This window comes from Chiloscyllium plagiosum, chromosome 2 (assembly GCF_004010195.1).
Source record: "Chiloscyllium plagiosum isolate BGI_BamShark_2017 chromosome 2, ASM401019v2, whole genome shotgun sequence".
Taxonomy (NCBI): Eukaryota; Metazoa; Chordata; class Chondrichthyes; order Orectolobiformes; family Hemiscylliidae; genus Chiloscyllium; species Chiloscyllium plagiosum.
Genome location: NC_057711.1, coordinates 105,008,681 through 105,030,828, shown reverse-complemented (window position 1 = coordinate 105,030,828; position 22,148 = coordinate 105,008,681). Strand labels below are relative to the sequence as shown.

Genomic DNA, 22,148 nt, shown 5'->3' with positions numbered 1-22,148 from the left:
GCACCGCCTTCCTAACCTGCACTCTTCTTCCTGACCTCTCCGCCCCCACCCCAGTCTGACCTATCACCCTCACCTTGACCTCTTTCCACCTATCACATTTCCGACGCCCCTTCCCCAAGTCCCTCCTCCCTACCTTTTATCTTAGCCTGCTGGGCAAACTTTCCTCATTCCTGAAGAAGGGCTTATGCCCGAAACGTCGATTCTCCTGTTCCCTGGATGCTGCCTGACCTGCTGCGCTTTTCCAGCAACACATTTTCAGTATTCATCTGAGGAGTTGAGTGTCTGGTCTATCTTCCCCTATTCCAAATCCTCACCAGCACTGAGCTAGGTTGTGTGAGATGCAGCAAACAAGCACAGAGCTGGAAGTACACTGAGTACATTAGGTGATGCAACCCCTTACGCCTGAGCTGCCATTCAATAAGATCATGGCTTATCTGTATATCACTGACAAGTTTGCAAACTCTTACTCATCAATAACTTATCTACGTCTGTCTTAAAAATTTTCAAGGACTCTGGAACTCCCTGATAATTTTGTAGGAGTAAAAACACAATGCTATGGAAGAAAATGTCTTCATCTCTGACTTACTTGGCAATCCCTCAGTTTTGAAAGTGTAGTGCTGGAAAAGCACAGCAGGTCAGGCAGCATCCGAGGAGCAGGAGAATCGATGTTTCGGACATAAGTCCTTCATCAGGAGGTTTATGCCCAAAACATTGATTCTCTGACTCCTCAGATGCTGCCTGACATGTCGTGCTTTTCCAGCACTACACTCTTGAATCTGATCTCCAACATCTGCAGTCCTCACTTTCTCCCAATCCCTCAGTTTTAAATAGCAAGTCAAGTTCCAAATTCTCCCACAAGAGGAAATATCTTTTCAACGTCCATCCAGGATCTTATGTTTCAATCAACTTGCCACTTACGTTTCTAAACTCCAGCAGATACATTCTAGTCTATCCAGCCTTTCCACCTTTGATAACCTATCTATTCCTGATATTGGCTGAGTAAACGTTCCATGAATGCTTCCAATCCTTAAATAAGGAGATCAATATTCTACACAGCACTCCCAAGGTGATTTCACCAGAGCCCTATATAACTGAAGCACAACCTCTCCAACATTTATATTCAATTTCCCTCACAATAAATGATAATATTCTATTAGATTCCCTAAATACTTCCTGTACTTGCATATTATCATTTTTGCAATTCACGTATTCATATGTCAAAGCTCTGCAATCTCTCACCATTTACCTTCTTTTTCAAACTTGTCAAAATAAATAATTTCACATTTATCCATATTACACATCTATATCCCTATGCAGCTTCCTTATGTCCTCTTCACAACTAACCTATCTATGCATCATTAATAAACATAACCCATAGCTTTGGTCTCTTCAGTCAAGTCATTTTCATAAGTTGGAAAGGGTTTAAGTCCTGGCAGTGATCTATTTGGCATACCACACATCACATTGGGCAGAGATAGGTCCAGTGGAATAATAGTATCTGCTGGATACGGGTGAGGACCTCCACTGTACAAGTTAGGTGAGAGGAGCCTCGACTTCTCTTCAGGTGTCCCATCCCCTTAAGGGATGAGGGATGAATATTGCACTCTGACAATGAAGCGAATCAACATCCATGAACAAGGGCTCCAAATCCTTCTGTTCCATAATTTTCTGCACTCTTTCTCCATTCAAAAGAATGTTTAAGTCTTCTAGTCTTTCTGCTAAAGTGCATATCCTCACCCTATATTGCATGCCACATTTTTGCCCACTCGCTTAATCTATTACTCTGTGGACACAGTGTGTCTTCCTCATCACTTGCCTTTGTAGTTTTGTCATCGGGAAAGCCTTTAGACTACAAGGCAACATCAATGGTTTGTCACAGATGGGCAGATCAACAAATGGAATTTAATGCCAAAAAGTGCAAGGTGATGCATTTTGAGAGGACCGAACAAGGGAAGGGAGCACACGATGAATGGTAGGACCCTAAGAAGACACAGAGGATCACAGGGACTTTGGCGTACATATACACAGCTCCTTGAAGGCAACAGGCCAGGTAGACAAGGTGGTTATGGAGGCATATAGGATCTATGCCTTTATTAGTCAAGGCATTGAATATGAAAGCTGTGAGGTTATGATGGTGCAATATGTAGTGTTCGTTAGGCAGGAGTCCTATGCTGGGATGAGATGCCAATCAAGTGAGATGTGTCCTGAATGGGTGTTTTGCAAATGTTGTGGAATCAAGCAGAAAAGTGAAGGGTAGTCCAGACTTTTGTGGTGCAGATGGTGAAAAGACTTTAACGAATCAAGTGAGTTACTGGTCACAGAAACCCTAGTCTCTGACTTACTCTTTTAGCCAATAACGTCCTGAGGTCTCTAAATATGCAAGCATCTTCCTTTCCTCCACGGAGGCAGGTTCAATTGAAACATCCGAGGTGGTACTGGATAATTATTTGGATAGAAACAGCACAGGAATATGGGGGAAAATGTAGGATTAATATGAGGTAATAGAACTGGGGCAGGCACAATGGACTGAGTGGCCTCCTTTTGCACTGTACCAATTCTGGTCTCCTGTACTACATACAATGCTAACCAGAGGAGAGCTGCCCAGTTTTTCGAGAGGTTCTCAGTACACAGCACTACTGGGAATAAAGAACAAAGAACAGAGAAAATTTACAGCCCAGGAACAGGCTCTGTGATTTAATTTTCAGCTCTGGTTTCTAAAGAAATCAATATTTTCCTTCAAACAACTAAGACCTGAAATTTCACTCTTCAAAATCAAGTCTTGGCCAAAGCATTAATCGAGCCATTTGCTGTTTCAATTTTGTTCCTATAATTTCCACTCCTGAGAATGGGATTAACATGGTTATTTTTACTTCGGTATTTAAGCAGCATATTTAGCAGCATGGATCAACTAAATAAAATGAAGGATGAATCTCCCCAGTACTTCCACCATGAACATGCTACTGCCAGATAGAAAATAGATATATATTTAAAAAATAAAAAAAATATTTTCTACATCTTTGCTTTACATTCATAAAGATAATAACTCACAGCTGAATATTTGTTTCTGAATGGTATATTGCTATTCTGTGTGCATGCTTACTTAGCAATTCTTTTGCTCCAGAGCTTTAATGATGAAATCATTGCAATTTAGTGTCAGCAGATTCAAACAGTGCTGTGAGATAATTAGATATGTTTTACAGTTAGGGTGGAACAACAATCAGACGCTGACTCCCATAAACACATGATAAGCTGATTGCTCATGTGATGTAGCTATAATAATTTATTGAGCTACCAGCTGAACAGAAATAAACAGCACTAGGTGGGGGAGATGGGGCAAAGGCTGCTGCCAATGCCTCTGCCACAGGCCAAAAGGGTTACAGATGTGCGAGGTTGGGCAGAATGTGGATTTCAGCAGAGGCAGGCTAAGTGCAGTAGGAGCGGGAAAACTCTCAGTAGGCCACTCCTTCTGAATGCCAAGACCCTTGGTCAGATACCAATTGCCTTTAAACAAGGACTACCCCCTTGAGCTTTCTGGCTTCCCCTCGAGTCAACCTCCTACCCCTCATCCAGTTGCTTCTGGTATTCAAATCAGCAGTGGTGGGCTTAGATCCTTAAATGGGCCTCAAACGATGTTGGAATGGGAAGGACATCCACAAGTCTTTTCACCAGACTTAAATTGGGTAGAGGCAGGAAGATGACAGATCCTCCCCCAAGCTACTGTCTGATTAAATGTATTTGTCTGCTGATAAATCCAGTTAAAATACACAGGCTCCATCTCTGGTCAACACAAGCATTATACTTTTATTTCTCCAACATGAATACAGTTTGTTCCAGTAGAGAAGCAAAAGTCTATTTGGAGTAAATGTTTGGAGTAGGTAGCCTAAAATTGGTATTTGCTGTATCTTTTTTTCAGAAGCAGTTTCAAGTGGAGAAAATCAAATATGGTATCAATTTTACAGACATGTGAATAAGCTGAAGAACTCCTAACTGCCTACCATGACAATGTGCAAGCAGATAAGACAGTACAGTCTTGCTGCTATAAGAGCTACTTCCCCGAGTATCAATTTATTTCTGCAATACAAGACAGACATTCATCAGAATGTCATATTATTTTCCCTGCTTTTGATATACCCACATGTTCCAGTGAATAGAATATGTGACGCACACAAACAGTTGAACTTCACCACAACAAATACAGTCAGGACCAACAAATAGTGTTCATCCAGATTTTCCACTGGGGAGACAGGGGAGATAGCAACCCTGCGGAATCCCCACCGAAAGCAGACTCCAAAAGGAATTTCCTGGGAAATTGAAGATTCTGCAGGGCAACTCCTCTAGGCCTGGAATCTTCCAAAAAGTCTCCATTTAAATCAATGATAAAATCAAGGGAAATAATTACTCAGGAGAAGTTAGACTTTTAAAATCATGGTGCAACGCCTGAATATTCGAAATCCCATACTTAACTTACCCCTACCTCATCACACACATCCTACCTCGCCTTCCAAGCATTTGTAACCCCAAAAATTCAGATATGCCCCCCCAACCACCCGACAGTGACCACTGCTAAGGTATCCCAAAACCTCTGCCAAACTCCGCCCATTCACCTCTGGAACAGACTCACTACATAATTGACCCTTTCCCAATCAAACTCACCTGCCACCATACCTCAAAACTGCTAGACCAAACTGAACCCCTCACCACACCCCTCCCACAATGGGCTGGACCCAACACCATATTGTTCACCACTTCACCCTCCACCAGACATGACCCAATCCCTCATTACTGCTGGAACTCATCTTCCCAAATCAGGTTAGTTGATTTTTTTTTCGAGAAACAGAGTTGAAATTGAAACCTTCTTCAGGAATCCTGTAAGTGGTGAAATGGCCTTCATTTTATTCTCACATTCTTTCTTAAACTTCTCTTATGAAAGTGTGAGCAAGAGGGCACGAGAGAGAAAAAAAAACTGTTGCTCCTCAGACAAGTCCCTGCTGTCACTGTTCAAAATGCAATACATAGAAACAGGAGTAGGCCATTCAGCCCCTCCGAGCCTGTTCCACCATTCAATAAGATTATGGCTGATCTGTTGGCTAACTTTTGAAACCTGCCTCTGGCCCATATCCCATAATACCTTTGCTTAACAAAAGTGTATCTATCTCACATTTAAAATTAACAACTCACCCTGCATTTATGTAAAAACAGAGCTTCCTCACATTTCTCCTCTGTGCACTCTAGTTCTAGAATCCACAACCCAGTAGAAATAGATTACCCTCGGTTTCCCTATTTTCTTTTGTGAGAATCAAAGCTCACTCACTTAAATAATTTCAGTCCGAGACAAAAATCTGAAACAGTAGTGTCGTTTATTTGTACACTTGCAAGTGGGTGCAATGTCTAATGCCAGGTAAGGCAATGACAAATACACATCAAATCCAACAAACTCTCGAAATTTATACAATTTGAATCTCCATTTTTTTTCTTATTTCATTGTTTGCCCCCTCCTCCGCTTACGTCACTCATTTCCTTAAGACTGATCCCACTACTTCTGTTTATCCGGCCTTGTCCGTGACAAATGGTGGGCGGCACGGTGGCACAGTGGTTAGCACTGCTGCCTCACAGCGCCAGAGACCCAGGTTCAATTCCCGCCTCAGGCGACTGACTGTGTGGAGTTTGCACGTTCTCCCTGTGTCTGCGTGGGTTTCCTCCGGGTGCTCCGGTTTCCTCCCACAGTCCAAAGATGTGCAGGGTCAGGTGAATTGGCCATGCTAAATTGCCCGTAGTGTTAGGTAAGGGGTAAATGTAGGGGTATGGGTGGGTTTCGCTTCGGCGGCTCGGCATTTTATCTAGTGCCTGTATTTCTACCATTGTTTTGTAATCACGTCTCATGCTGACATATTATTTTTAACAGATTACATATTTCCTCATTCTTGCTAATTCAGCTCTCGGCCAAAACAAACCCAAACTAATGTGAATTCATTTACTCTGTATCAGAACTTATAATTGCAGAAATAACATTAATTCACCTATATCCCACACTTTTTTCTCTTATTGTTGAGAAAACAAGCCTAATTTGTATAACTTCTGCTTATAATTTAGTGCCTGAAGTCTAGATATCATTCATGGAAACCTATGGTTTACTCCCTGCAAGAACAATATATTCTTCCAAAAGTGTGATGTCCAGATATGCTCAAAGTACTCCAAGGGTCTAATGAGGGTTTATGTATTACTCCAGCATAACTTCTGCATCCTTATAATCCAGTCCTCTAGATAAAAAGATCAGCATTCCATTAGCTTTTTTGATTATTTTCTGCACCTGTTCCTGATATTTCAAAAGATCTATGCACCTGAACTCCAAGTCTCTTTGGACATCCACTACAGGTAGTTTTAGGATAACGCACATTTCAGCATTTGGCAATAACGTTGCTGAAGAATTAGGGAATGGTATTTTCAAGAATCCATACCTCTGCTCACAATAGCGCCATTCCAGCAGCGATTGGCTCACGCGCTTCGTTCTGTACACGTGCTTACGTCTGCGGTGAAACCTCCATGCCATTCGGCGCATGTACCGGTGACTGTGTAGTTCCACGCATGCGCGATGTCAGTGCCAGTCGTCGTTCTGTTGTGCGCGTGCAATGTCTCCACACCGTTCCATGTCCGTGTCAGCACCAGTCTGCACACGCACTGATGTCAACTGCCGACAGAGCAGCTGTGAGGGGTACTGTACAGAGAGCAGCTTCCTTACATTTTTTAAACGTACTGTGTTAAATTTACTTTTGTTTCATTAATAAATATGATTTCAACCTTCATTCAGGCTGTGCTCTACTTTGTGTTAAGCTGGAGTGATGTCTGAGCAATCATGAGTGATATATTTTGTTGGTCTGCCCCTACCCCAGTTTTCCCATAGGCGCCATTACTTCTATTAAGTGATTTTCTATTAAGCGAGATCGTGTTGGAATGCAACTACACCGTTACAGGAGAACTACCTGTATATTTAATTTCACATCAACTGGAAATAAGTTTTCCTTTTTATATCCTGAAATATTTTTTTCAGTTGAAAATAGATAATCTCACACTTTCTTACAATTAACTCCATCCATCACAGCTTTCTCCCCCCTCCCCCCCCATTCACTTAGTCCATTAATATCTTTACTCTATCCATAAGTTGGTTATGTGCCATCGCTGAAAGTTCCTAGACTAATAGATCGATCGGAGCACCTTTTTCCTTTCAAATGTAAGACTGTTGCTGCTTTAGCCAGTGGCTTATGCTTATTTGGGTCACACAAATTCAGAATTGCTTCATGCTATTTCTGGTCTGCTAATATATAGAGTTTAAAAGATCCCACAGTTTCAGGTAATGATTAAAACCTTCTCGTTTGGGACTGTCCAGACCACCAGAACATTTCTCTACACTCTGGAAATAATGCTTAAAACTTATTTCTATAACAGTAACCCAGACCTAAATTTCTTCTCATACAATTTCCTGTCATACTACTTCCTGAAAACCCAAGTGTTTCACAAAGCTGTATTTCCCCCTCTCCAACATTTTAGCTGTCCAGGATATGGAAAGAATTTCACAAAGCAAGTTTTTGATAATTGCTCCCAATCGGTGTGTAGAAATTAGTCTTGACTGCTTTATATATAGATGTTATGCACTCAGTCATTTCCCTCAGTAGTAACTTAGCCACTCCACTGCAGCCCTGCCAAAGATATTGAACTTTCAATGAGACATTAAACCATTTCCCCATCCCCCATATTCTTTCTCACGTTCCTTACAAGATTCCACAGTACCATTTTGAAGGACAGCAAATGAATGATCTGACCAATAATCATCCCTCATTCAGTATTATAAAACAGATTATCTGGGTATTACCACTTTGTTGTTTGTGGAACTTCCCTGTGTGCAAATTGGCTACAACATTGCCTACATTATAACAGTGATCACATTTCAAATGTATCCCACTAGCTTTAAAACCCTTTGGGATTAAGGTTGTGACATATGCTATATAAATACAGATCTTTTTCTTTTAAAAAAGATCATGGCATGGGAAGTGGTTAAGAAACTGAACACACCCGGTCCATAACAATAGGAAGGGTTTGGAGGGATATGGGCCAGGTGCTGGCAGGTGGGACTAGATTGGGTTGGGATATCTGGTCGGCGTGGACGGGTTGGACCGAAGGGTCTGTTTCCATGCTGTACATCTCTATGACTCTAAGTGGTTGAATTGGGTGTAAAAAATGCACACTGACTACTTTGGAGTCTTGACTTTCAAATGTGCAAGCAAGGGCACTGTTAATAAGTAGCTACACTTTTCAGTGTACACACAGCACTCTTCTATTGATCTGCACCATTCATTTCAAGTATCTCTCGTCACTATGCAACAGCTGTGGCCGGAGTTTATTGTGATGAAAAAAAAATTCAATTTCATGAACATTATAAATGTTTCCTGGATTGATGCTTTATAGGAGATGGAAAAACATCCAGGCAGACATGCATTAGTCACTTTCCTTCACTTTGGTAATGACTTCCTTAAATATAAACCATACCGCTAAAGCAATCCAATCATCCACTTCAACATTTGAGTTTGATGTCTCCAGAACAGACTCCTGTATGAAACCCATCACTAGCTGTTTTCACATTGCTCTCTCTGGACTATTTAAATAAATGACAAACTCCTTACCCCAATCCTGATGATTTGGAGGTGCCAGTGTTGGACAAAGTTGAAAATCACATAACACCAAGTTATAGTCCAACAGGTTTATTTGGAAGCTTTAGCTTTTGAGACGCTGCCTCACAATCCTGAAGACGATCTCTTCAGGAGTAACACTTCAACTCGGACATTTGCAATCTTGAATTATGGGCCAAATTAATGATTTGAAGTTTTGTTTACACGGATGAAAAGGCCTTCTTCCTCTGATACTTTCAGACACTTGTCAATTTCTTATCACAATTGCCTAGATGTCCACTTCAGCTTAATGCTGTGCTGAAACTTTAATCTGGATTATGTGCTTAAGTGTCTGCAGTGGAACCCGAACTCATGACGACTCACCTACTAATTCAATTTGGCATAAGAAAACAAAATATAGAGTAGGCAATGGTCATACATCCTTTAAAGCCTCCTATGTTATTCAATAAGATTGTGATGACCTTCTCCCTCAACTCTACCCCCACCTGGAATGCATATTACAATCAGAAGATTAGACACATCAAAATTTGAAGAAAACATAATTTAGGCTGTCTGGTGCATTTGTCAAGTTAAGGAAGATGCATTCTTAGTTCCATTTGAAATTTTGCCTAAATCCTCCCACCAACTTCTAATCAGAAATGATAATTATTGTTGCTTGAGGTGCATTTTTTTCTAAATGCATAATTGGACTGGAGTGAAATTCATTCCAATCATCAATCCTGACATAATGAAACAAACAGCTCTATGTCAGATGTTTATTGCATGTTGTACAACCAACTGCTACAATTTTTACCAACACACAGAACTACATTAGAAAATTATTCAACAAATATAGCTGATAAAACAGCCTGTTAATAAAAACACCAGTAAACTTGATGAAGCAAAAGAAATTCACTTAACTGGAATTAATGAAACACACTACATTCCTTGAACAGTACATCAATCACAAGACTGAATGGTGTTCTCACTTAATAAAAAAAGAATCTTTGTAATCATACAACTGATCCCAAAGATTACACTGCTGTCACAATCAAAAATCACTTGCTATGTAGCCATATCTTTTACTCGTCATGTATGCACTACAGCATATACAGCAGTGTTTAACCTGTTGAAAAGTAATGTAATAAAATCAGTCTCTTTGCACTCTGTTTCCATTATGTAATCTAGATACATTTAGAGGATTTCACCACTATGTTCAAACTATCCCTCTTTTAAGCAAAGATCTGAAGCTGCACACATCTAAAGGATCTGGAAATAGGCACAAGAATGACAGAGATTTGTCATCATGTCAAATTAGGGACAAGATAAACTGTCACATCGAGAATCAAGACACCGCAAAGGCAAATTGGGTAGACACATGGCAATTGTAGTCAAAATGCAAAAAAAATGTGAAGCAATACATTTGGGAAATAATAGAAAGGGAAGGTGTCTAAGCAGCAGCTGTGTTTCTTTCCAGCAATTCAGCAGGAGCTTTTACCTGGGCAGAGTGAAAAACCATATGGGGTGGATCAAAAACCTACAAAAGGAAGCATTTATTGTTTCAATTACAATGGGTAAAAATGTCATATAGGCAACATTGTGGCACCACTGGTGAGTGTGCACAAATGGGTGACTGAGTGAATGGTAACAAGTGGATGGATCAATGGTTGTGGGGGAGTCAAGAGTGGGTGGTTTCTTTATTCTTGTATGAGAAATGGGCATTGCTAGTATGGCTAGAGTTTGTTGCCAATTTCTAGTTATCCTTGAACTGAGTGACTGTCTAGGTCACTTCAGAGGCAAGTTAAGAGTCAATTACATTAAAGTGGACTCGCATGCACGTCAGACCAGATAGGAACACCGATCTCTTTTGCTGAAGGACATTAGTGAACCCACTGGGTTTTTACAACAATAGTTACACAAATGCCACATGACCAGCTTTAACCTCAGAATTACCTTTGCCATCTGCCGTGGAGGCATTTGAATCCAAGTTTCCAGAACATTTACCTTCGATTTGGACTACTACTTAATTACTATGACGACTATGCTAGGGGATTAAGTGTGTGAGAGAATGAGCATGTGTGAATGGGTGGGGTTGTGTGAAAGGAGGAAAACCCTGGGACAGAAAAGCAACCTGCTTCTGATCTCCATTTTCAAATGAATTCTGCAAAGGCTGACTTGGAAATGTGCCCTGCCAACCACAAACCAAGGTCAGTATTAGTTACAATCAGCCCAGGTCCTGATCCCCTTCCTGGCCATCAGCAATTGAAATCCAGATTTTTCAGCCTTTCATCTGCTTCTCAAACAAAAAGGCAAAGAAAAACAAACTTTAGTTAGCTCCATGGTTTGACACTTTATTGCTTGTAATTCTTTTTTCCTGAAATTGATGCTTACAATTGATGCAAGCCTCATGTTTCTGAAACATGCTCACCGGCCCTAGCGAGACCAAAATTGAAACGTGGCCCTAGTGCCAAACAGTTGGACTGCTTTATACCAAAGCAGTAAAGAGGAAAATGTATCACATGACACCCCACAGAATGATTCATAGATTGTTAGTAGAAATGAAAACATTAAACAGATTAATGAGATTGTCAGCTTGAAGTAAGGCATGGAGAATTTAAATGTAGAAGCTTGCAAATGATATTAGTGTCAAATAGATCATCTGGCACAGAGTTGTATACTTCTCATTAATGGAAGGATATTATACAAAGGGTAGGAAAAATATACACGATTTCTTTATGAATGATATTAGTTATGACTGAAAACTGTGACATCCCCACTCACCCCTCCAACAAACACAAGTGGAGGGATCCATTATACGTTTTCAAAATTAAGGTTTTGAGACAATTAATAGTAAAGTATAACTTTTGCTGCATGTAGAATCATTAATACAAGTAATTGATGTTTCAGAAAGCGTGACTGCTGAGACAGGAATCACCACTCACAGGAGACTTAGGATTGTAATTTAAGACTGAAGCAAATTAAAGGGGTACAGGAAAAATAAAGCAACATAGCAAGCAGCAAGAGACACAATGGGCTGACACACTGCTGGAATTTATCTGACTTTGTTTTAAACACCTTATATCACCATAGATAACTGAAATGGCAAAACCTTGCAACAGGCAAAATAAATGAATCCAAACTGCATATATTCTCTAGAATATTAAAACACAAAACAACATACTGCTCAACAAAAATTAAATATCAGCACCCTCACTCATACATTGCACAAGAACACAGGATGCTAAGTAGAATATTTTGGACTTTTCCTATATATTTTATCATATAAGTAGTCTTAATCAAATTAACTTAAGTTTTAATTCTCCCCATTAATACAAGAGTGATGTCTCTTGTGCCTCTTCATGTGTCATTTTAAAACAAATTCAAGGGTCCACCTCCAACAGTAAAAGTTACTCTGCTTTATGAATTTTAAAAAAATTCTGATTCATTTGTTTAATGAACTGTTCACCTTGCAGTCACTTGGAAAAAGACTAATGAAAGAGGATCTGTGATACAACTTCATAAGTGCCTGACTACAATGCTGGTTTTCCAGAAAGAATAGTAATTTTCATTAAAATATTAACACATCATTTAAGAACATTCCCTTATGAGACAATATTTCACCCCTAAAATGAAATCTGTAGTTCCCAATATCCAAAGGCCATTCCTCGAGTGAGGTGAAAATGTTTGGATTGCCCCCTGATCTCTGCTCTCTGGACAATGAGGAGAAGCCTCATAGAATCAGACTGCCAACAGGCAATCTAGTTTGTCTCCCTCTCCCATAGGCTCCTATTTCTTTTCACAGCTATAACAGCAAGTTAATACAGCTGATACAAAAACAGAAGTTGCTGAAAAAGCTCAGCAGGTCTGGCAGCATCTGTGCAGAGAAATCAGAGTTAAAGTTTTGGGTCCGGTGACCCTTTCATTTAATACTATAGGATCCCTACAGTATGGATACAGGCCCTGCGGCCCAACAAGTCCACACCAACCCTCCAAAGAGCAACCCACCCAGACCCATTCCCCTATCCCATTACTGTACATTTACCTACACACCCCTGAACACTATGGGCAATTTAGCACGGCCAATTCACCTAACCTTCACATCTTTGGATTATGGGAAGAAACCCACACAGACATGGGGACAATGTGCAAACTCTAATCAGACAGTTGCCAGAGGCTGGAATCGAACCAGTGTCCCTGGCGCTGTGAGGTAGCAGTGCAAACCACTGAGCTACCGTGCCGCCCGACTGACACAACTGATGTCTTGCCTTTGCAGAGTTTGCCGATTCTCATGAAGAAAGCAGGCTAATTAAAACTGGCTTGTGTCCTTGAGCTGGAGAGTGGATGGCCAATAAACAATTCAGAGTTCTGCTTTCAGAAACTATCCATCGACATTTGCTAGAATGTATACATGCATATATGTCAGGAGAGAAAAACAGAATTAAGCTTGGATGGGAGTCTCACATTTGAATAACCCGGTTATAATTGTAACAGAGAGAATGTGCACTTAGTCAAAATTCAGATAGTTATTCAACCAAGGAATTGTACTTCAGCATGTCTGAACAAGTGGCTATAAAACTCCCTATCATGATTCTGTGAGACATTCACAACAGCACTGGTTAATTTCACAGTTATTAAACACACAACTCAAAGTAACCATCCTAGCGATGTCTCAGCTGGGCTCAGAAAATTCCCTGAACCCAGTTGTTTAAGTTATGCACATTTCAGCAACCTGACAGTAATTAACAAAATCTGAGTAAACTATCTCAAGGCACTTCACAGGAATATAATATTTTGACATCAATCCACATATGGAGACATTAGGGAAGATGACCAAAATCTGGTCAAAGAGGTAGGTTTTAAGTAGTGTATATCAAAAAAAAAGTGACATTTACAGAGGGAATTCCAAAGCCTGGGGCCCAGGCAGCTGAAGGCACAGTTGCCAGTTGTGCAGTAGTTAACAGATCACAATTGAGGAGAACAAGTAAATCAGAGGTTTGTAGGCTGCAAAAGGCTACATGATAGGTAGAGGCAAAAATCACAGAGTGCTTCAGTCCCAAAAATGAAAATTTTAAAATCAAGGCATTGTGTAAATGAAAACCAATATAGATTAGGTGAAAAAGGACCTTGCACAAGGACAAGATCAAGCGAGTTTTTGATGGCCTCAAGTTTACTAGTAATTGAACTTGGGCAGTCTGCCAACAGTGTATTAAAATAGTCAATCTTAGCTATAGGTAATAAGAGCAAGCAACAGCATTTCTGCAACAGCTGAACGAAGACAGGGCTTGAGTCATGCAATGCTATGGAGATGGAAAAGGTGGTCTACATGATGGCATGGATGTACAATTGGAAGCTCACCCCCGGGATCAAGTTTGTGATATCCCGGTTGAGTTTCAATAAAGGAAATGGGAGTTTGTGAAGGGGAGTAAAAACAATGGCATTTCTACCCATTGTCAAACCACTTGTCAGACATCCAGAACTCAATGAACAAATAGTGGAAGGAGAGGTCAAGGGAAGTAGAAATGGGTGTTATCACGGAGAATGCAGTCTTGTTTTCAAACATAATGGTCTGAGTGAGATGAAACAATGATAATGCAGGTGATTCTCAGGCTCCTGCTTATTAACCAAGTCTGAAACCAGGGAATCGATTCCCACCCAGCTCAATAATAAAGAGCAGCTCCTTGAGGATGGTGTGGCTAATGTGCGAAAAGCTGCAGATGGTCAAAAGTGAATAGTTTACTTCTCTCAGTCACTCAGAAGGTTATGCATAATTTGCGTAAGAACAATTTTGATAGTATTAAAACCTGACGGGTGGGAATTTAAACAGAGGTAGATCTTGTAAACAAGAGGTGGCCCAACGGGCATGAGGATAGACAAGCGAGAGCGAGTGTGAGAGCGAGAGAGAAAAAAAAATGGGGAAAGGTACAAAGCAAAGGCTGGAACAGGTGCAATTTTACAAAAAATTCAGCTTCTTCAACCAAAGAAGAGAAGCGATTGGCAGATGCAACTAGGAGATTGTCTCAGTGAGCTGATTTGCATTTTGGTCTCCCTTTACTTGAGAACCATCTCAAAGGTGTAACACATTTTAAGGAATGTTACTACCCTGTCACAGTCATTCATTCAAAGAAAATCTAATTAGTGCTTCATATAGTACATAGTAAAAGTGTTATTTGAAGGACCTTGCTGTCTAGAAACTGATCAGTGAACTGTGCTGCTGGCTTTTAGAAAATAGGTATTTTACTACAATAGAATATTTGAAAGGATTGCTCTCAAGATAACTATATGTCACAATTTGGTAAAGTTGGAAGACGATTCTATGTTCACCATCATTCCTTATGGTGTTATGGACATCAATGTATATCACTTTGCAAAATAATTCAGACTATAACTTTTCCTAAATAGACCCCATGCATGCAAACAACTGCTACTGTACATCCAGAAAGTTTGTAAAACAATCAACTCTATTTTACTAAAGAAAAATTTATTCTCAACAATAATTTAATCTGTTTAGAGTTGTAACTTGAAAGAAAATGAACAAGTATAAATTCTAAATTTAAAAAGAAGTGAATTTATCATGGATTTCACTTCACCAGAATCTTTTCTAATGTGGTCTACAAGTAATAAAAGATCATTAGCTTATATTTACTAGTTAGAAACATGACTATGTTAATCTGGAGATGGCACTGGCTACATCCCTCCTTTCATATAACTAATGCTGTTTGTAAATCTGGCACTCTTTTCCTTACCCAATAAAAGTTTCAGGTTTAGCTACAAAATGTTAATACAAATGTAACTAACAAAATGATAACAGATAATGCAGTTTCTAAACCTATAGAATGTGCAAGAACAAAAAGGTACTCTAATTATAAAAGTTAGTAAAAACTACAAAATCAACTTGGAGGTCACAACCTGCATGATGCCACAGTTGACAAAGAAGTTGTAAATGTAACAATACATTGCTTTCAGTAGCCTAGTCACTAAATCATTAACCAATATCCCGACTCGTTTCTTCCAATACAATTTCTTCTTAAAACATTTAGTGTTTAGTCTGTTATTCCATTCAAATCCCCTTGCTTTGATCTTGAAGGATTTGTAAGCTTGTAGATCTGTATAATTAGTCTCTAGTACAAAAGAATAACTGCACCTTCTTCATGGAGCTGCAGCAATCTCTTCATTAAATTCTAAGAAAATAAGGAGCTGGGATTGCAGCCAACATGGACATCTGTGAACCATCTTCTCTGATTAAAATCATGTTGTTTTAAGGCCCATCACTAAAAGAAAGAAAATAAAGCTTCAGGTGTTTTGTTAACATATGCCTAGGAATTAATCAAAACTTAAACTAATTTAGACCAAGATATTCTTAATTCCTAGATACAGCAAAGGGTAAAGAAACACTGATGTTTGATGTTTTAAATACAGCAGTTATTCTACCAAATGTGGCATTATCCTAAAGGAACTCTAATGCAAGTCACAAAATGGTATAAGCAGCATTTATCTGGTACAACATTTCAAATTAAACACTTGAGAAAAAGGCAAAGATTTCAGTATTTCAAAGCACAAGTGGAGATAATTACCTGCAAAATTTTCTGCATCGAAAGTGAGGATATTCAATAAGCACATATGGAAATCAGAAGGTAATCAGAGAATTTTCAGATGTAGGATGATTTACATGAACCAAATCACCTCCCTCAAATTTTATTGACCTAAATAATCCAGTCAGCATTGCAACCTATTATTCTTAAGTTGGTCATATATCAAACTACCCATTTAGTTTTATCTGATTATTCTGTTCAGACTTTCAGAATTCCAGACTTTCAATCTGCTGAACTCAGCCCAGGAAACTAAGAGATATCAATGAAGAGAATCCATGTCCAACTTTTAAAGGCACTAGCTGCCATAATCTGATGAGTAAGATTTTAAAAAGTGTTCCAAGCATATCAGTGAAGTGGGGGAAAAAATGATCCCTATACAGTTTGAACATGAAATTATTGTGAAGGAGACGAAATCTTCTCATTAGCCACGCAATAATAGAAATATTATACGTTGATTGAGTTTTTACTTTGCTGCATGAAATAAACAATTAAAATGTTCCAGGTTGCAAAATAACAATTCAATAGATGATTTAAAATAGTCAATATAATCCAAGGGAGGGGTGATGGTGGGAAACAGCCATCATAACATAAATTATTACTCAAAACTGTTTCTACATGGGCCAACCATCCCCAATGTAGCATCAGAATAAACATGCCACAGGCAGTCTAAAAAAGGAAATGCATATAATCTACAAGCTATTCACTGCAAAAGATCCCTGTTCAGAGTGCCTCACTATAAAGCCTCGTTATATGTTTGCCCCTTCTTGACTATTTGTCCTTAGATCAGATTTCGCCTTTCTCATTACCAGCTTTAATAGACATTCAGAACTTATTTTGTATCTGACCAGTGATTAAACCTAAAACAGAATAAATTAAATAGCACAACTAATAGTGCAATATATCAAGCTGTCAACTTTAATAGTCAATTGGTCTTATCAGACTTGGCCACCCACTGAGAATATGGATTCCGGGACATTTTAGCCATCATTGCATATCAGAATGGGCAACTGTCAGATTTGTACCAGCATCAGAGCTCATTTACTATCATTCACGAGTTTGTAGTCACTTTCAATATTTCTTCTTAAACCATGTTATAATGGGGTCTAAAGGTGCTAAAGGAAGAAAGAAACGAGAAGGTTGAGGTTGAAATAGCTCCACGGAGGCTGGTATCCCATCACCAGGTCACCCTTTATCGACATGTAGAAAGTCCTCATCACTGATCAACTTCCTCAGAGCCAGCTCTCAAAGTGAGCACAATCTCTGACACGCCTGTTTATATCTTGAGCCAGGCTCAGTGATTGGGCCAGATTCCCAATCAGGGAACTCACTCTGAGGTTCACCTGGCTGATCTTGTTACAAATCACTACAGCAGGGAGATATAATTGCCAGAGTACAGGACTTTTTTTTAAAATTAATCTCCTAACCTCTCCCCTATAAGCGGTCTGGATCAGTGGAATTTAGTATATTTTTTCCTGAGGTCTTGCATCCATGTAAGATTCCGTAATTCCCCCTCTGGAAATCGAATCAGTCTGATCTAACATTGGGACACAGACAGACTTTAACTTCACATCTTCAATGCATTATCTGAGCTGAGATGACACCCACTGTTAAAAGCTATCTTGGGAATGTAACTTTAAAAATATTCTGGGATTTACATACGAAGGAACCGAAACTAACATGGTCATTCTGTTGTGGTTCTGTTCGCCGAGCTGGAAGTTTTTGTTGCAAACGTTTCGTCTCCTGGCTTGGCGACATCATCAATGCTTGGGAGCCTCCTGCGAAGCGCTTCTTTGATGTTTCCTCCGGTGTTTATAGTGGTCTGTCCCTGCCGCTTCCGGTTGTCAGTTTCAGCTGTCCGCTGTAGTGGTTGGTATATTGGGTCCAGGTCGATGTGTTTGTTGATGGAGTTTGTGGATGAATGCCATGCCTCTAGGAATTCCCTGGCTGTTCTCTAAATGGTCATTCTAAAAGACGAAAGACTTAAGCTAAATTTGTTTAATACTGCATTCCGTGACACTGCAAACCTGTTGCTATAAAGTTTGTGTTTTAGGATTCTGTTCCACAACCACCTGTGGAAGAAGCAGTACTTCCAAATAAACACAATAATATCAATAACCTGGTGTTGTGAGATTTTTAACTTTTTCCTGGATATGTATTGAAGTACATCAGGATTGTCTAATTGCCTGACTCTAAATCAGAGTTGGAGACTTTTGTGGAGGTTCCAGGGAACAGGGGAATTGCCCATGGAAGTGCAACCATCCTGGAGAATTCCCACAATGTTACTGCATTAGAACCGTCATGAGGTCCCAATATACACTTCATGTACATGCGCAATAAGTTATTTCATGTTGTAACAGTTTTGTACAAAAGATCATTATCAAATGCTATAATCTTAGAACAACATTTCTAATATTGTTCTATCAGGCATATCTGTTTCCATACAATGCACCAATGGTTATAATACTTTCAGCAACTTCACTCTTTCAGAAAATATTTCCACGCAGTAATTGGAATTTGAGGGTGCCTTAAACAGTAATTAAAGCAGCAACTTACTTCTAACTCTAATACTGTTTTAGATACGCTTCATTAAGTTTCCTCTAAGAGCACAGCCCTTATTCAATTTCAAATTCATACGGTTTCCCAGATTAATACTCATACACAATAATATCAAGCTTTCAGAGAGTGTCTTGCAAAGTAGGTCCACAACCAAAGTTATGAGAATTGATTTTTCCCTCAGGCCACACTGTTGCAGTGATGCAGTTATAAACTCACTGATTAAGGAGTACAATTTGTATCTTTTACAATATGCTAATTTGTGTCTGATGAAAACAAAATATAGCTAGGAACTTAGTAATAAAAAAACAAAAATCAGAAAATTACTAAATTATTTCACTGAAAGGTTTGGAATCACATCAACATTACATAAAAATACAAACAACACGCTTTTGAACCAACCCCAAGAGGAGCTCTGTACAAAGAAATATAGATAATTAACAACTCCAGCACGGCTGACAATCCTATGGAAATTGAAACAAATTTGAACAGCAACTAGCTTAATTAATTGGATAGATTTACCTGTTGCCTAAATTGCTAACGATCTCTTGCACCTTTCTCACAAGCTTCTCATTCTGTTGAGGGTCTTCGTCTATAATACTGTGAAGTTTCGTCATAAAGGAATCAACTGTGTCTAATGTCACACTTTCTCCACTTCCTAAGGATTGAGGAAAGACACGAAAACAAGTCATGTTGGACTGCTGAAGCTGAAAAACAATAAACAAATGTCAATAATGATTCCTGAAGAATGGCGCATAGATCTTTATCTACTATACTTACCTTAAAAACTACAAGTATATTTCCCTTGAACCATATAGTATTTCTCAATGTAAAAACTGAAATGTTGAAAATACTCAGCAATCTGGTAGCATCTCTTTAGGCTTGTAACATCATCAGTTTCATAATTTAATCTCACATGCATTCTGCCCTGTTAAAAGATATTTCTTCTTGTTCTTTCACCACCCTTGCAACTTAAAATCTATTTCATCGCTATTCTACCCAGCCCTGATGAAAGATCTTTAATCTAAAACATTCAGTTTCTTTCCCCACAGACACTACTGGAGATAGGTTTAAACGCAGGTTTAAACATACATTGCATTTTGCGTTGTTATTTCCCAGACTCTTCTTGTGGCATATCTAGTATAAAAATAATTCTTATTATTAACATGCTTATATTAAATAATTAATATCTCTTAAAAGAAGAAATTTCAGTCAGATTAAAAACTAAGGTTTTTGGTCGCATTCAGTAGAATATTGCAAATTTGCAGGATTAGGATAACAGTGTGTGGTAACTGGTTGACAGATAATGCATGCCGTGAAAATCATTTCGCAATGAAAACTCACCAATTATTTTTGATGAATTTTATGTATTGATTGCTATCTGCTGATCAAGGCATGTACAGTAAAAATTAAAGTTTTGCAGAAAATTGTCCAACCTGGCAAAGACATTAATCAAAAAGAGACAGGCAAGTAACATTGTTTCATCATGGCCTTTTTATTCTGATGTTTAGTAGCTCTAAACATTTTCAAATGAGAACCTATCTTACATGTCATTCAAACATAGGTTAATTTATTTCCCACGAAGAATTCAAGGCTATTTAACCAGGCACATCAAGAGATATCTTTGAACCTTTCTACAACTGGAAGATGTGTTCCGTTACCAGAAATGGTTTTAAATTCCCTTTTATGCTGAGTCAAGGTTTGCAAGGCAAGCAAAGATGGACAATTTAACAGACAACTACCTTATGTAGATATTTATTTGCCTGTCTTTGACAATCTCAGATACCATTCCGCAGTATTCCCAGACAAAGCACGATACCTATCTTTACAAAACGTCAGTTATGGGCATTTCCAATCTCACACAGTTAAAATACCCTTTGACTAGATTCAACCACCAAAAGAAATTGGATACAATGAACCTATCGATCAAATAATTTGAAAGGCCTAAATTATATCATCCTTCTAACCTTGAGAATACAGTATGTACCAGGTTAATAAAGAATGTCCTCTTATTATAACACTTTAAGCCATGCAGTCTGCACTATCTCCAGAGACAATTGCTTAGGATTAGAACAATGATCTAAAATACTAAAGCTTCTAAATCCGTTACAATAAAGATCATTTCTATTATGTTTTTATAGCTCTGCTGTCAGTTTTTAATTTGTGTACAAGGATATCCAATTGCTTTGCCCTCATTTGTTTGCAGTTAATCACAAGTTCATTTTATCTTTCTCACTTCCAAAGTGGATGACCTCATTATCTCATTTTGGTCAAAAGATGTGACAAGTGAACCTTAGTCAATCTATAATCTACTGTAATTTCCTACTTCCATCTATGAAAGTTGCATCTTTTCACAGTGTCAACTTACAACTTCCCACTGCAGTAGCCAAAATAGTAATGTCTATGTTGAAAGATATTTCCAAGAGCAAATCACTGGGGAGTACAATCCTGTCACAACCTGTTATTCAGAATATTGCTGACATTTATCTGGCATCAATATTAGATGTCACTTATCAGCCCAAATCCCTAGTTTGGCCACGTCCTGCTACATATGTATATTGACTGCTTCGGTATCTGAGGAGCTGTATGAATTTCATTACCATTGAATTTCAATGAGCTTAAAGGGCCTGAAGGTACATGGACATGGGATACTACCCTAAGAAACTTTGATGTCCTGGGACTGAGATGATTGCTAGGCTTAATTCTAATTTATGGAGAGTTGCCGCAATTCCCACTAAATTGAATTTTGCCAGGGCCCTTTGATATTGCACTTGATCACATGCTATTCAGGCCTATCTCCTGAGATCAGTTATTTTGTTTATGTTTAGATCAAGGCTGTAACGACGGCAGAAGCCAAGTGAGTGAAACAAAAAACATTAGGGAGCAAGCTGCTGCTGCACTCCTTGCCTTTGTGACCTTTTCCACGAAGTTATTCCCCTTTATCTTTGGGATTTCCAACGTTACTTCCTGCAGTCTGCAGTTGCGTCTGATCACAATGTCACAAAATTGTTGTAGTCCAGGAGACTGCCATTCGGCTCACTATGCCTGTATCAGTTCTAGTACCTGGTACCAATCTCCTGAAATTTTCCATGTCCCTGCAGACCATTTCTATCCAAATAATCATCCTTTTAAACGCCTCAACTCAACATACTTCTACCACATTTCGAGACAGGGCATTCCATACTTTAACTAGCTGCTGCTTGAAAAGATTTTTCTCCTGTCACCCTTACTTTGTTTGCACATAATTTAAATCAATTCCCTTTCATTCCTTTTGTTTCTTGTATGAACAGGAACGGCTTCCCCCTGTGTACTTTACCTAGACTGCTCAAGATTTTGAAAACCTCTATCA

The 22,148-nt window shown here is 39.0% G+C and overlaps 1 protein-coding gene and 1 long non-coding RNA gene across 5 annotated transcripts in view; both read right to left on the bottom strand.

The window, feature by feature from the left end:
• LOC122562535 overlaps positions 1–8,700 on the bottom strand; it is a 92,060-nt gene extending 83,360 nt beyond the window's left edge. The window contains exon 1 of one of the 2 annotated variants that reach the window (XR_006315350.1): positions 8,673–8,700. This is a non-coding gene — a long non-coding RNA (uncharacterized LOC122562535). Of the gene's footprint in view, positions 1–6,455; positions 6,746–8,672 lie in introns of those variants that run through there. The other variant, XR_006315351.1, reaches the window with a different exon arrangement.
• Positions 8,701–12,826: 4,126 nt separating this feature from the next.
• The window catches only part of LOC122562520 (SWI/SNF-related matrix-associated actin-dependent regulator of chromatin subfamily E member 1-related-like), a 34,070-nt gene continuing 24,748 nt past the window's right edge, over positions 12,827–22,148 (bottom strand). For all 3 annotated transcript variants that reach the window (XM_043715398.1, XM_043715387.1, XM_043715408.1), the window contains exons 8-9: positions 19,322–19,457; positions 12,827–15,925 (exon numbers count right to left, since the gene is read on the bottom strand). In XM_043715398.1, coding sequence (XP_043571333.1) covers positions 15,913–15,925; positions 19,322–19,457 — 149 coding nt within the window. In that variant the 3' untranslated portion in view covers positions 12,827–15,912. The remainder of the gene's footprint in view (positions 15,926–19,321; positions 19,458–22,148) is intronic.